The sequence below is a fragment of the Cinclus cinclus genome, chromosome 17, assembly GCF_963662255.1.
Source record: "Cinclus cinclus chromosome 17, bCinCin1.1, whole genome shotgun sequence".
In the NCBI taxonomy this organism is placed as follows: domain Eukaryota; kingdom Metazoa; phylum Chordata; class Aves; order Passeriformes; family Cinclidae; genus Cinclus; species Cinclus cinclus.
Genome location: NC_085062.1, coordinates 11,829,086 through 11,841,608, shown reverse-complemented (window position 1 = coordinate 11,841,608; position 12,523 = coordinate 11,829,086). Strand labels below are relative to the sequence as shown.

At 40.2% G+C, this 12,523-nt stretch overlaps 1 protein-coding gene across 3 annotated transcripts in view; it reads left to right on the top strand.

The window, feature by feature from the left end:
- Window positions 1-12,523, top strand: part of CABIN1 (calcineurin binding protein 1) — a 102,856-nt gene that overhangs the window by 78,671 nt on the left and 11,662 nt on the right. For all 3 annotated transcript variants that reach the window (XM_062504061.1, XM_062504062.1, XM_062504060.1), the window contains exon 33: window positions 8,388-8,673. In XM_062504061.1, coding sequence (XP_062360045.1) covers window positions 8,388-8,673 — 286 coding nt within the window. The remainder of the gene's footprint in view (window positions 1-8,387; window positions 8,674-12,523) is intronic.

The following is a 12,523-nucleotide window of genomic DNA, read 5'->3' as shown; positions in this document are numbered from 1 at the left end:
TCTTGCAAGCTGTGTGAAGCTGCTCATACAGCACTGTGAATTAGTGTGGAGACACAGGAATAGCTGCTCTTGTAGACATCTGTATGTTTTCAGCAGACTGAATCCTGTTTTATTTAAAATTGGCAAGTATTTGCCGTCTGTAAGCAAATGATGTCATGTTCAGAGCTGCCACAGCTGGGGTAAATGCTTTGTTCCTGGATAGTTTGAGTGGGTTTGCAGGGCCTGTGGTTCTTCAGTCACTTAGCCCAAGAAAGTGAATGGGGGGGGGGGGGGGGAAGACAAAAAAAAAGGTGCAAAATTCACCTTTTTTTATGTGTCTTTCTTAGCTGGCTGTTGTATTTTATAGTTCCAGGCGTTATGTTGTTTCTTTATGAAAGTTTTCACTTGCTACTAAAATTAGGCGTTACTTCAATTCTGGCTTTTCAACTTTCTTCCAGACCTGTCAGAGTTTCTAACCTAAATATTTAACAAGTTGCTAAAATGTGCTCGTCTGGCTCTCCAGGCACAAGCAGGAAACAATGGAGCACTCAGTGAGCGGAACTGGACAAAGTGGGTCCTTACACTTCTGTCAGGAGATCTAATCTCTTTAATGGCTTGGCAATGCTGTGACCCTTTGACTTGGTTTCAGAAATCCTCTCTAGTTGTTATGAGTGATGCACTGCTGACATGTTTCAGGCCAATGAGAGGCACATCACCTACAAAGTCAGCTAGAAACATGAGAAGTGGCTGAGAAAGGTTGGCTTCCAGCTTTGAAGAAGGCAGAAAAAGTCAGTGGTACAAAACCTTGCCATGATAAGTTCCAGTGCTCCTAGAGGACTGGAGAAATTGGAGTGTTTTCCACTGGGGGATTCCACAAATTGATATAAAATGGTGTTCTGTGTAAGTTGCTGGGACCTTTCTTTCAGTATTTAATATTCATACTTTTTTTTTAGTGATATATTAATCAACTTGAGCACATTTTGGTTCACAATTTAGAGTGGTGATGCAACATTTTTAAGTGCTGATATTAATGCTGTTGTGGAGAAAGGTGTGGCCATAAGTAATTCCTCCACTTTTTGTCCTTTTCCATTTAAATTCTTAAGTGTGAATAAGACTTTTGATATACACCTATCAAATGTGGAAATCCAGTGGTGGTCGCTGGGTCATTAGTAGCCAAATAAATAAAGTTACACTGGAGATTAACTGACTTTCTGATCAAGCAGCATTTTGAAGGTTTCTTGTTCTTTTCTTTGATTTTTCTGTCTGACATAAAAGATTTGCAGAGATCCTGAAAGCAGTCATCTATTGCTCTGAGTTATATTTTCAGTCTTGCCAACTGTGATTTTCATATTAAATTAATGGTCCCTGGAAATGGAATATGAAGGAGGCCTTGTTGAGGGAGGATGAAAGATTGAGGCAGACTAGTTTGATTTTGAAGTAGCATTGTACTTAAATATGTGGTCCTGGGTACCAAGGAGAGGACATGTTGGCAGAAAGCAGTTGTAAGGATTCCAGATAATTAGAGAATTCCTAATAAGCTGCTCCACTGACTACCTGAAATTGCTCTTACTAAATTCTTCATTCTATGCTATTAAGGACATATTGACATGGGAAAGTTATTACAGTACAAGCTAGGATGAAGCTTTGTATTGCCCAGAATATTGTATAAATGCATATGGAGATACTTCAGTTTAAAGAACCCATCTGTCTTCCTTTTTCCTGCAATCAGGAAAGGTATTTCTATTACTGTGGACTTAGTACTGAATTCCTTAGTTCTAAAATTACACTTTCCACCAGTGTTGAAAGTCATGGCAGTTAAAACTCTTGTGGTTGTATGTTGGGAATTAATGTATCACTAATCCTGAGAACTGAATTTATATAAAACAAATGCCTTTAAAACATTGTAAAAATCAACTTTGCACACAGGGCTGGATTTGACATCTCTAAAAATACAAGAGTGTTCAGAGGCAAAGTTCCAAAATGCCAGGGAGTCTCTGGTCCTGTGTTGTGACCCCTGAGAATCTGGGACTCTGTGCAGAAAGCCCTGGTAACGGGTAGTGTTGTAGGAGCTGAAATTTCTATTGGCTCTTCAAGGTATACTATATCATCCAAATGTCATGAGAAGGGGCTATTTCAGCATTGCTGAGTTATTTAAGACTCACTGCTGCCTTAGCCAAAAAATCTTTGCTCTGGGACCAGCTCCATCCCTGAAGTGTCGGGGAGAGAAAGAAAATTTTCAACTGCTCTTTCCTGCTCCATCTGCCAAGCCCTGAGCTCTCCCTGCTTGGTTCTGACTGCCCAAATCTTCCTTTCACCTTTTGCTTCACTCATCTCTTCCACAATAACACAGCCCTGGCCACCTTCTCCCCCCGATGCCAAACTCCACGTGCTTTCCCCATTTCCCTGTCTCAACCTACAGTCAAAACACATCAGCAGATTTCTGTGTCAGGTCTAATTAAAATTGATGCTTCGTGAAGCTACCACCGGAATCAAAACAATGAATTTTATTATAAACACAATCAGGTTATGCAGATGAGCCTTTCAGGCTCCTGGCACGTTGCCAGGGTGATCCCCAATTCTATGAAGTTTTGCTGCTGCTGTAAGCTAGAAGTGGTAGTTCCTGAGGGAAGGTGCTGCTTTAGTGCTCTTCCTGCCCTTCTCCAGTTCCAGAACAGGTAACTGGGGTCTTGTTTTCTCCTTCCACCAGTGTTTACCTCTTCCCAGGGCTGGAGGTGAGCAGTGTGAATCCACAGCCTGGTACTGAGGACTCTGCTGAGGTCATTGGTGGGTTTGATCCCTGAGGGCTGAGCTGAAAGCACACACAACAGGCTGTGTGTGCTCAGATTGACTCTGGAGCATGGGTCTGGTGGTGGTGCAGTCCCTGTGTTGGACCTTACAGTGAATGTTATATTTCACTTGGAATAGGAAAACATTTTCTTCTGTGAGTGCAGCTAGAGGGCACTCCCATGGATTTTTCCCCTTCTGCTGTGGAATGCAGTCAGCACTGCAGTGACATGGGCTCACAGGCATTTTTCTTCAAGGAGAAAACTTGAGAGTGACTTGTTTGAACTGCCTTGGATGTCTGGAGTGTTTTCTTCTCAGATTCTCACATTAAAAAAGCCCCACAAAGCAACAAACCACCAAGCTGTTCTCTTCAGGAAGCAGCTAAAAGCCTTCTGTAAAGGCACTTTGCTGGGAATGGGAGGAGATTAAGAGAATATTAAATAATTAGAAAATAATCATCTTCTACCTCATGTGTTTTCTCCCCCTTTTTGTTCCACCCACATGCTGCTAATTTTCATCTTTTCTTCCTGCACATCAAGACGTCAGAGACTGCTTACAGAAAAAGTTGTTTTTCCTGAGTTGTCTGTATGCTTTATTAATGCAGCAAAGATGACAAGAAAGGAGGGGGAAGGAGGAGGTGGGGATGGGGGGGGGGGGGGGACAAAAGGACGAGCTCTTTCATGGTCTCCTACCAAAGGGTGACCATTTTGTTCACTGTTGCATTTGCCAGTTGCCATGGCATCCCCCTCTCACTCTATCCTGGAGGTGTATTCTTGATATAATTAACAGCTCTCCTCCTTCTGTCTCCTGCAGAAAGCAATCATTAAGTGAACATGAAGGAAAGAAAAGTCACTTTTTATCTTTTACTTTGTATATTAATGTTTTTCATCCTGCTACCTGGTCTCTCTTGGTCCAGTAATGATGTTTTTGTGTATGGAACTGTTGCTGCGTTATGGCTGTCTATGTAGAGCAGGACATTAAGCCCCTGCATGCATTTGTGTTAATGGGGGATTTAGTTAGGCTAGAGATCAATCATATGTATATAAACCTTTGTTATTTTCTATATATAAAGTGGTCTTGGCAAATGCAAGATTCTTCAGAATCTTGATCGTGGATATTGCTGGTATTTCTGATACACCTAGAAGAAAACTTCCAAATGAGATTTCTTTCAAGTGCTGCTGTAGAGAGATTGAGTGGGGAAAGAAAATAATGGATAGGCATAATTTAATTAAAACACAATCCTGAGCAGGAGTTGGAGTGGTAATACTGTGGAATATGGCCAGCATATTGTTCAGCTGTTCGTGTGACAGCTTCCAGGCTTTGTGGGGATGTGCTGGTGTCCTTCTGAAAAGGCACACCTTAGTGTGAGGTGAGTTCTGACTTCAGTCCCACTAGAATGCTAAACTCGGGCATGGGAGTAATTGGGGGGGGGGGGGGAATCACAAGAAAATGTTATGTAACAGTTGCAGCATCTTTCATTAGGAAACTTTTCTTGGGAAAGCTGTCACTTTCCCTTTCTTTGGAACATTTGGTTGGTAATTTTTCCCACAACCAGCGAGCAGTGAGCCCTCCCAAAAGCAGGAGAAGGAAGGAAGGTTGCTGTAGGATTTCTTTGTTTTTCAAAATGTGTTTTAAAAAACAGTAAGTATGGTAAAACTAAATCCTTGGTCACATTCTCTGGTTTATGATTTCACAGGCTACAAAGTAAAATTTTTCTCAAGTTTTATCTTAATGCTGGATTTCTTTTATCTTAATGCTGAATTTCTTTTAGCTGCTGCTGAAGTCCCTCACTGGGAAACTGTAGGGAGCTATTTTTTTCCAGTAACATCTGTGAAAAAATTCTGCACTTTTGCTGTTAATTTTGTTGTGGAAGGATGTCCCAGAGCTGGATTTTCAGCATTTTCCTTACTTCTTTTTCAATCAGCTTTCAACATGGGTAGGGTTTGTCCATCACCTCTGTGAAGCTGAGTGAACTAAGAGTTCACTGAGAGGAGAATGCTGAAATAGTCAAGGTTCTAACACATAATGAGACTGATTTTGTAACCTAAGTTCAAAATAGTAATTTTGTCTGTGTAATTGACACAGACATCCATCCTAATTATTCATTTAAGTTTCAACTTTATACATTCTTCAACATGACAAACAGTTTTTGCTAAGTTTTCTAAAGAAGAGAAGTAAGATAGTGTGCTCTTTGTGGAACCAGTGGATCATCCATGACACCTGATTTGGATATTAATAATAAGCCTTAAATATTTATTCTATCACTTTGATATAGTTAGTAGTCAATAGAAAAGTAGTACTGCATGCCCTTCAGTACCTCATGTTTTTTTTAACAAATCTAGGAGGAAATCCAGTCTTGACTTAGAGGAACCTGTAGTTACAAAGCAAAACAGGAAGAAGTCAGATAAAAGAGTTTTTATCTTAATTCAGTTATATTTACACGTTCTGTAAGTAACACTAAATGCACAAAAATGTTTGTTTCTTCTTGGTGACTAAAGCCACTTTGTAATAGTGGTGGTAACAGAGGCACTGAGCGTGGTGAAATGGATTGAAGAGGGGAAAAGGAGAAGTTCTGACTGAGTCAGAACTGACTGAGTTTTGGCTTAGTACCACAGCAAAGTAAAAACTAAAGAATAATCTTCTGATGAGAAACCACATAAAACACTGGTAAAGCTTTGTCACTGCCTCTCAGTTTCCTACTGTCTGTCTGTGGAAAACAATCTTTATTATGCCGTACTGTTGGTTTAGCAGTAGAGATAAAAGGCTTCTGGTAAATCCAAGACTTGCTGTAGTGAGTTTTTCTGGGTTTTTTTCTCAGCTGGGTGTTAGGAGGTCCTGTGTTGTCCTGGAGAGCTGCAGGGTGGTGCCATGTGGCCCCATAAGTCCTGAGCAGTGTAGTTAGTGACAGTCCCTGAGCTGGCTTTTGAGAGTAGCATCACTTACTGATCAGAGGTGCTGGAATTCTTGCTCCCTACATGAAACCCAAAATCTTTTAAAGAATATGTGCCTCACTGTGGTGCTCATTTTAGCTTTGTGCTTACAGCTTTTGGATGGTCTTCAGTTTCTGAGTGCAGTAAAAATACACAAAGCAGGTTTAAATCCCTTTTCTTAAGGCTCAGTGAGTTGCAGAATACCCAGTAGCCAACAATGGGTTTTTTAATGCTTGGCTCTGATTTTAAAGAAAGTTTTCTCCTTTTCCTTCCACCCCCTCTTTTGAGAAAACAAAGTCAGTGTGAGATTTTTTTTATTTTCCTCCCAAAGTCTCTGTTTCATTGGGTTGAAAAGAACCTGTCTGTTTACAGCAGCCTGAGACAACTCTTTACCAGGTCACATCTGGAAAGTTCCCTTTAAAGTGTGAACACAATAATCTTTGTGTTTCTTTCTTTTGTATAAGGCTGCACTTTTTGACTGCACATTAGAATTTTATGTCATGGTTTTCCTGAGTCAGAAACATCACATTGGTTTCAGCTTTATTCTTTTTTGTAAATAAAATGTTTCAGTTCTATGGAAAAAGAGCTGAGATGCTTCATCCTGATGAGGAGAAGAATAATGGAGGATAAGGTTATGGAATTGTGGTCTTCCGCAGAAAGGAAGGAACCAGACAAGAGGCACCATTTAAAGTTGCAGTAAGAGAAATTTGGATGAAGTGATTGGAAACAAATGTTCACAGGGAAGGTGGTAAAACACTAGAAAGGAGCCTGGAGAGGCTGTTGAATCTCCTTCCTTGGCAGTATTTGGACTGGGCTGGCCCTGGGCCCCCAGTAAACTGATGGAACTGGGAAGTCAGTTCTGCTTCGAGCAGGAAGTTGGACTGGAGACCTCCAGAGGTCCCTTCAGCAGCAATTATTCCATGGGGTTGCACTCTCTCATAATTTTTCACCTGAATACCATCCAAATACAGCTGAGTTATTTTCCAAATGTCCTAGTTCTGGCTCTGCAAATAGCTGTGCATTTTTGTAGAAATCCAGTTTGAGGTGCAGATCTGTTTTTAACATACATGTAGATAAGTAGTATCTTCACGAGTTTCTCTGGAAAAAAATTTGGATACAATACAAGCACAGAAATGTCAGGTTCTACATCATCCATTATGCAAGTTAATGAAGTGCATGGGTGTGAAGGGCTTTCCCTTTAAATCACAGCTGAAAACATTTCCTCAACTGATCTCACTTCTGGCTTAAGGCTTTCTTCTGCAGTTTCATTTCCCTCAGGTTTGTGTGATCCCATTTGTGTGTTGAGACCTTTAGCTTTGGAACTGATGCTTTAAACAGCAGAAACTTTTGCTTTCAGAGGCAAAATAGACTTTTTTTTTTTTTTTATTTTGATCCAATGTGGTAATCGTTGTGAATATAACTGCTGTAATTTACTTTTTTTTGGTGTACACTTATTATCTGGCAGGTTTTAATTGTATGCTTTTTAGGGATTGATTAATCAAGTTCAGGAACTTCAAAAATACATTCTGCCAATTATTTTTTTTTAATGTACTCGTACGCTCTCTCCCTTTGAATTTTAAGTATGCATTTTCTCCACCTGAAAGTTCCTCTGCTCACTCAGTGAAATTCTACTGACTTTTCTGGCTTTGTAATAAAGCTTTGGTCATCTAGGACATTAGGATTGATTTTACATTTGATTTTTGATTTTACATTTGACAGCTGAGCCCTGTTTCTGTTTCAGACATTTGTACTCTTATCACCATGGTTAAAATGAGGGGTTTTTTATCTTGATACAGGTATGAGACAAACAATTACACATCTCAGAATTCTATCTATTGCATCTTTTACGGTCCAATAAATCTCCATTAAATGAAGACTCTAAAGAGTGTAAAATAAATGCTTTCTGTGGCCTCACAAGCAAGAATACTTTATTTGATTACTGATGAAAGTTACAGAGAAGATATTAATTTTATGGGTACTTTTATTCCCTTCTTTGGTGAATTTATGTCCCACTTATACCTTCTGTCTGTATAATAAATGACACTGCATTAAATTTTTAACACTGGCTTTGGAGAGGAGCGTTGCTCTTGGTGCCTCTCTTACTTGTGCACAGGCAGCAGAACTTCTTGAGCCTGTTTCAACTGGACCTTGGTGTTACCCGGTTCTGCAGTTGTCAGGAATTTATTGTTTGGAGTTATGCTGATCTCTTATTTCACAAGTGAATACATTTTTCTGTTTTCTCCATTTCTTCTCACATCATTCACTAGAATTATTTCTTGTGATAATTTGCAAAATCTCTTAAAGCGCTGCAGATCTGTTTGTTCAGGTCAAGCACTTCTCAGCATATTTTTAAATGAAAGAAATATGTTTCTGTTTACAGGAGATGGTAACTCATGCTTAATTACAGAGTTCAGGAAAGTATGTTATGTTGTGAGGGATGTGTTAAATTAAACTTTGTAAATGTGAATAAGTGTTCAAGTGCTAGTTTGATAAATAGACCATAAAGAACAGAAAAATAATCCATAAAGGAGAAAATACTTCTTTAGAATAGTGATTGAGTCCCTGTTATATTCCTCACTTTAAAGAGAGTGTTTTCTGTCTATAAAGCGTGCTGCCTGCAGTACTCAGTGGAGCAGGTAGCACAGAGTTGGTGACATGCAGACATTTTCTCACTGCTGCCCCTTTTCTGTGCAGTCGACAGGAGAAGCACCCACAACCCCAAAGCACACGAAGGACACCCGAGAGAGCTTCTTCCCAGTAGCACCAGCCACACTGCATCCCGCCCCAGTGAATCCAGACACTGTGACTCCTGAAAACCTCCTGAGACTGAATGATCTGCATTCCAAATCCAAACCAGCCTCTTCCTCTTCATCCTCCTCCTCCTCGGCATCCTCGGTGCCGCCCTCGCAGGAGTCGCAGCGGGACCCGGAGCAGCCCCGGAGCACAGAGGCTGCCCCCAGCCTGGGGGATGCTGGTCGTGGTAAGTCTCAGCCAGGCAGAACCTTCTGGCCCCCTCTAATGAGTTCCCACGTGGTGAGTTAGTGCCTGAGTTCTGATTTTTTTCTGATTCTGAGTTTTCTGATCACTGCACCTTGTCAAAAGGCTACACAGATTTTTGCCTTGGTCGTGAAGCGGGTGTATGTGCAGAATCAGTACGTACTTTAATTTGTAGGATAGATTAAAAGAGTGACAACTCTATGTAACTTTCACGTGGAATCGTCAAATAGGAGTCTGAAAATTGTCATCTCTTTTAGAGTATTGAAGTCTGTAGCAGGATTAAAATTAAAATTATTTTGTTTTCCTCGATGAGTTGAGGATCCAGTTCTTTAAATGTTTTAAAAGATTTAAGGTATTTTGAAGTGATTATAGTTAAAATAAACTGGTGAGCAGCCTACATCTGTATTAGAAGTGCTTGATTAACATAATTAGCTGCACACTTCTCACTGCCCAGCATATGTGAGTGTGGAGATACATAACACCAATGAACAAGTTTCTACATGATCTAGAAAGTTAGCTTATCATCAATATTACATTTCACATTTCAGAAAAGAAGCATCTGACAGGACCAGAATGTTGGAATGTGTTATTTATAGCTCTGTTGTGGTTATGTGCCAGGTTAGAGCACAGGAAAGGATTGAAGAAACCAAATAAATGTTATTTATTCTCTAGCATGATTATGTGATTTGTTTATGACTGTATTATGTAATTGGTCCTTTACAGTCTTGTAGATGAGGAAAGAATAAATGAGAACGCTGTCACTTGCTTTACTGCTGCCATGGCAGGCTGGCTCGTTAGCAGCTGAAAAATCTCTGTGCTGGGTGATACTGATCCACTTTGGGGAATGAAGTAAGATTAGAGCCAATTTCAGACTTGCCTTGGGTGCCCAAAGAGGTGGTTGGGAATATTTGTGGGACACTGTGCATGGTAAGGTGGAAGAGCACCTGCCATAGCCTGTACTTTCTTGCAACTTTAGCAGAAACACTGTCTGAAAAAGCATCTGCTGCTGCCTGTGCTCACTCCATCTGTTCACAAGCCTGGGCCCAGCACTACTCACAAAATGCCTTAGACAAGTCATGGGAGCCCAGATAAGTTATGAATGAACCACATACTGAGCAGGTATTGTGGAAAATGATGCATGAAGATACAGTGGAAATAGTGTCCAGGTTTGTGAGACAGGATGTTTTCTTAGTTCGGAATTGCGACTTTGTAAAGTTTTTGTCTTTATACTTCTGGTATGTCATTTCTTTGCTTACGTAATCAGCCTTGGTATTTGAATGCTTATAGTCTGAATTCATCAGCAGTGAAGAGCAAGTTAGGGAGAAATAGGTTTTCCCAATTTGCTAATCTCTGAGTACAGAACAAAATTGAAAATTAACATCTAGAATCAGCAGTTGTGTTACAGTTATCTAATTTTCCTTTTTCACAATTCTGGGGAGAGATTGTCTTAGGAAGGGAAAAGAGAAAAGGGGAGTGATGAGGAAGAAATGGCTCAGTCTGTGTGTAAATCACATTTGTCCTCGGGAAGCAAAAGAACAGAGTTGCCTGGTGTCATAAGATGTCTTGCCTGGCTTGTTCAGCAGGGAGTAATTTGGGTTTGTGCCTAGACAACAGGGGAGGGAAAAATGAATCCTGTGTGAAGCTCCTATGTACTTACTAAGGAGACTGGTGTAGAAATGACAATGCTGATAAGAACTCGTGCCTTCTTCTGTTTTTTTAAACAGAACTCATGAGCATTTCTGATGTGCTTTCCTCTGCAATTCCCCAGGCCACGTCGCAGTGATTGGAACATTTATTTTAATCTCTTGACTTTCTGGGCTTTGTTAAGTTTGTAGAGTTCAATATTGTTCGTTCTTCTTTGATGTTTTCTGTACATCACCTTGGTTGAGGGAGATGGAAGAGTTAGCTGCCAGAATTACACTCCTGAAACTGAAGATCAAGAGGCTCTCTCCCCAGAGCTCAGTGCTGAATGCATGTGTTGTATCTGGCTCTCAGCCCTACCTGACGGGTCATTTCTCTAGCTGAGAGAGACACCAATTACTGCTGTGTCCTTTCTTCTTTTCTTTTTAATTCTCCTTCCTTTGCACCCACCTCCTCTACAAAGACTTACTTATAATTCTGTTACAACCCTTTTTCATTTCCCTTCCACTAGTTCTGTTTCTGTAAAAACTCCTCCCATTTCTAGAGTAAACTTGTTTTCAACTTTTTTGTTTCATCACCTCTACCCGTACCTACTTATTCATCTGGAAGTATTACACGTCAGAGAATATTAGCTGCTCTCATTTTCTCTGATTTCACCCAGGAAAAGGATTTGTTTTTCTAAGCATTGTTGATGTGATGCCACTCATTTCTGATGTAAATCTTTTCCTGAGATTTTGTCTAGCACATGACTGATAAAGAATACAGTGTGATGGAGTCCAGCAGCAGAGGGATGATGGTGGCAGTTTCACCAAGACACCTTCCTACATTTGGCTATAAGTGTAGTTGGGCCTCTTAGCCTTCCTAGCTCAGCCTAACATTTCTCTGGGGAAGCTAAAATAGGACAATTAAGGTAAACTCCCTCCAGCCTGTCAAACTGTTCCAGTATTACATGATTCTAAATTGCTGGAAAATCTTGACATTTTCTTCTTCGCTGTCCTTATGGCAATAATGATTTTTATGAGGAATGAACAGGAAAACATTCACATTTGAGTTCTAATACCAAGAGAAGGATTTTTATACCTGGAATTATTTAAAGTTCTGCATTTTGCTTAAAGCCAGCTATTTACCAAGTTGGAATATAAAATCCAAGTAGAAGACTCCCCTCTGTTAATTTTTTGTCCATTTAAAGCCTAAGCAGTTCAATATGAAAGCAAGGTTATGATAAAACTGTCCAAACGTGGAAATTCAAAGCTAGGGAAGACAGTTCTTTGTGTTGTGCAGGACAGTGGCACTCCATAAGCCACGGGAATATCCTGCTGTCATTTCAGATGTTTCTGAAAGGGGCACAACAGGGGAAGTAGAGGTATAAATATAGTTCAACCTGTAGAACTTTGTGAGTTTCAGAAGTGCAAGAAATAAATATAAGTGAGGACAGTTGCATGGAAAGATGAGCAGACTATTGCATAGAGAGCAAGGAAGTTAAATTATTCAAGTGTGTGCAGACAGGAGCAGAATCTTTGAAAGGAAAATGTTCCAATTAAAGAGGGTTTTGAAGTGGGAAGTCCTAAGAATTCAGTAACATTCAGTGGTGTTGTAATGTGACATTTCACCCTGTAGGATAACTGGGTGCTGGGGTCATAGGAGAACTTTTAGGTGGAAGGAGCATCTTTTTCAAGAAGTCTGCAACTTAGTTTATTTTATCAACTGATACATGACTTCAGGTTGACAGTGGGTTCTCAGAAGACTGAGGAGACTGAATGTTTTCCTAACATTTTCCAATCACTTCATCACTAGAGAGAATGTAAACCATCATTTTGCACTGACAGCATCTCTTTGTATTAAAACAGTGCATGGCACAAGGGCCCAGCTCAATTCCTTGCAGTTTCTAGACACCCAGACATCAGTGGCCGTCCTGTTTGAGGGAAATAACAGGGATTGTACTTTGCCATCATAAGTTGAGCTTAACCTCCTACTGATCTCAGTGGCTCCTGAGTTTTGCTTGTCATGAATTTTCAAAGACAAACACAGATTTTATGAGCCTGTAGTTCAGTGTTTTGACAACTTTCTTCTTGCACAAATATATCTGGCCCTGTTGGCCATGCCTTACTTTAATTGCATTTCAATTCAAATTTTCAGGTACTTTTTAAATGACTGTAAGTAGTAACATTCAACCTTTTTAATTGCAGTCAGCA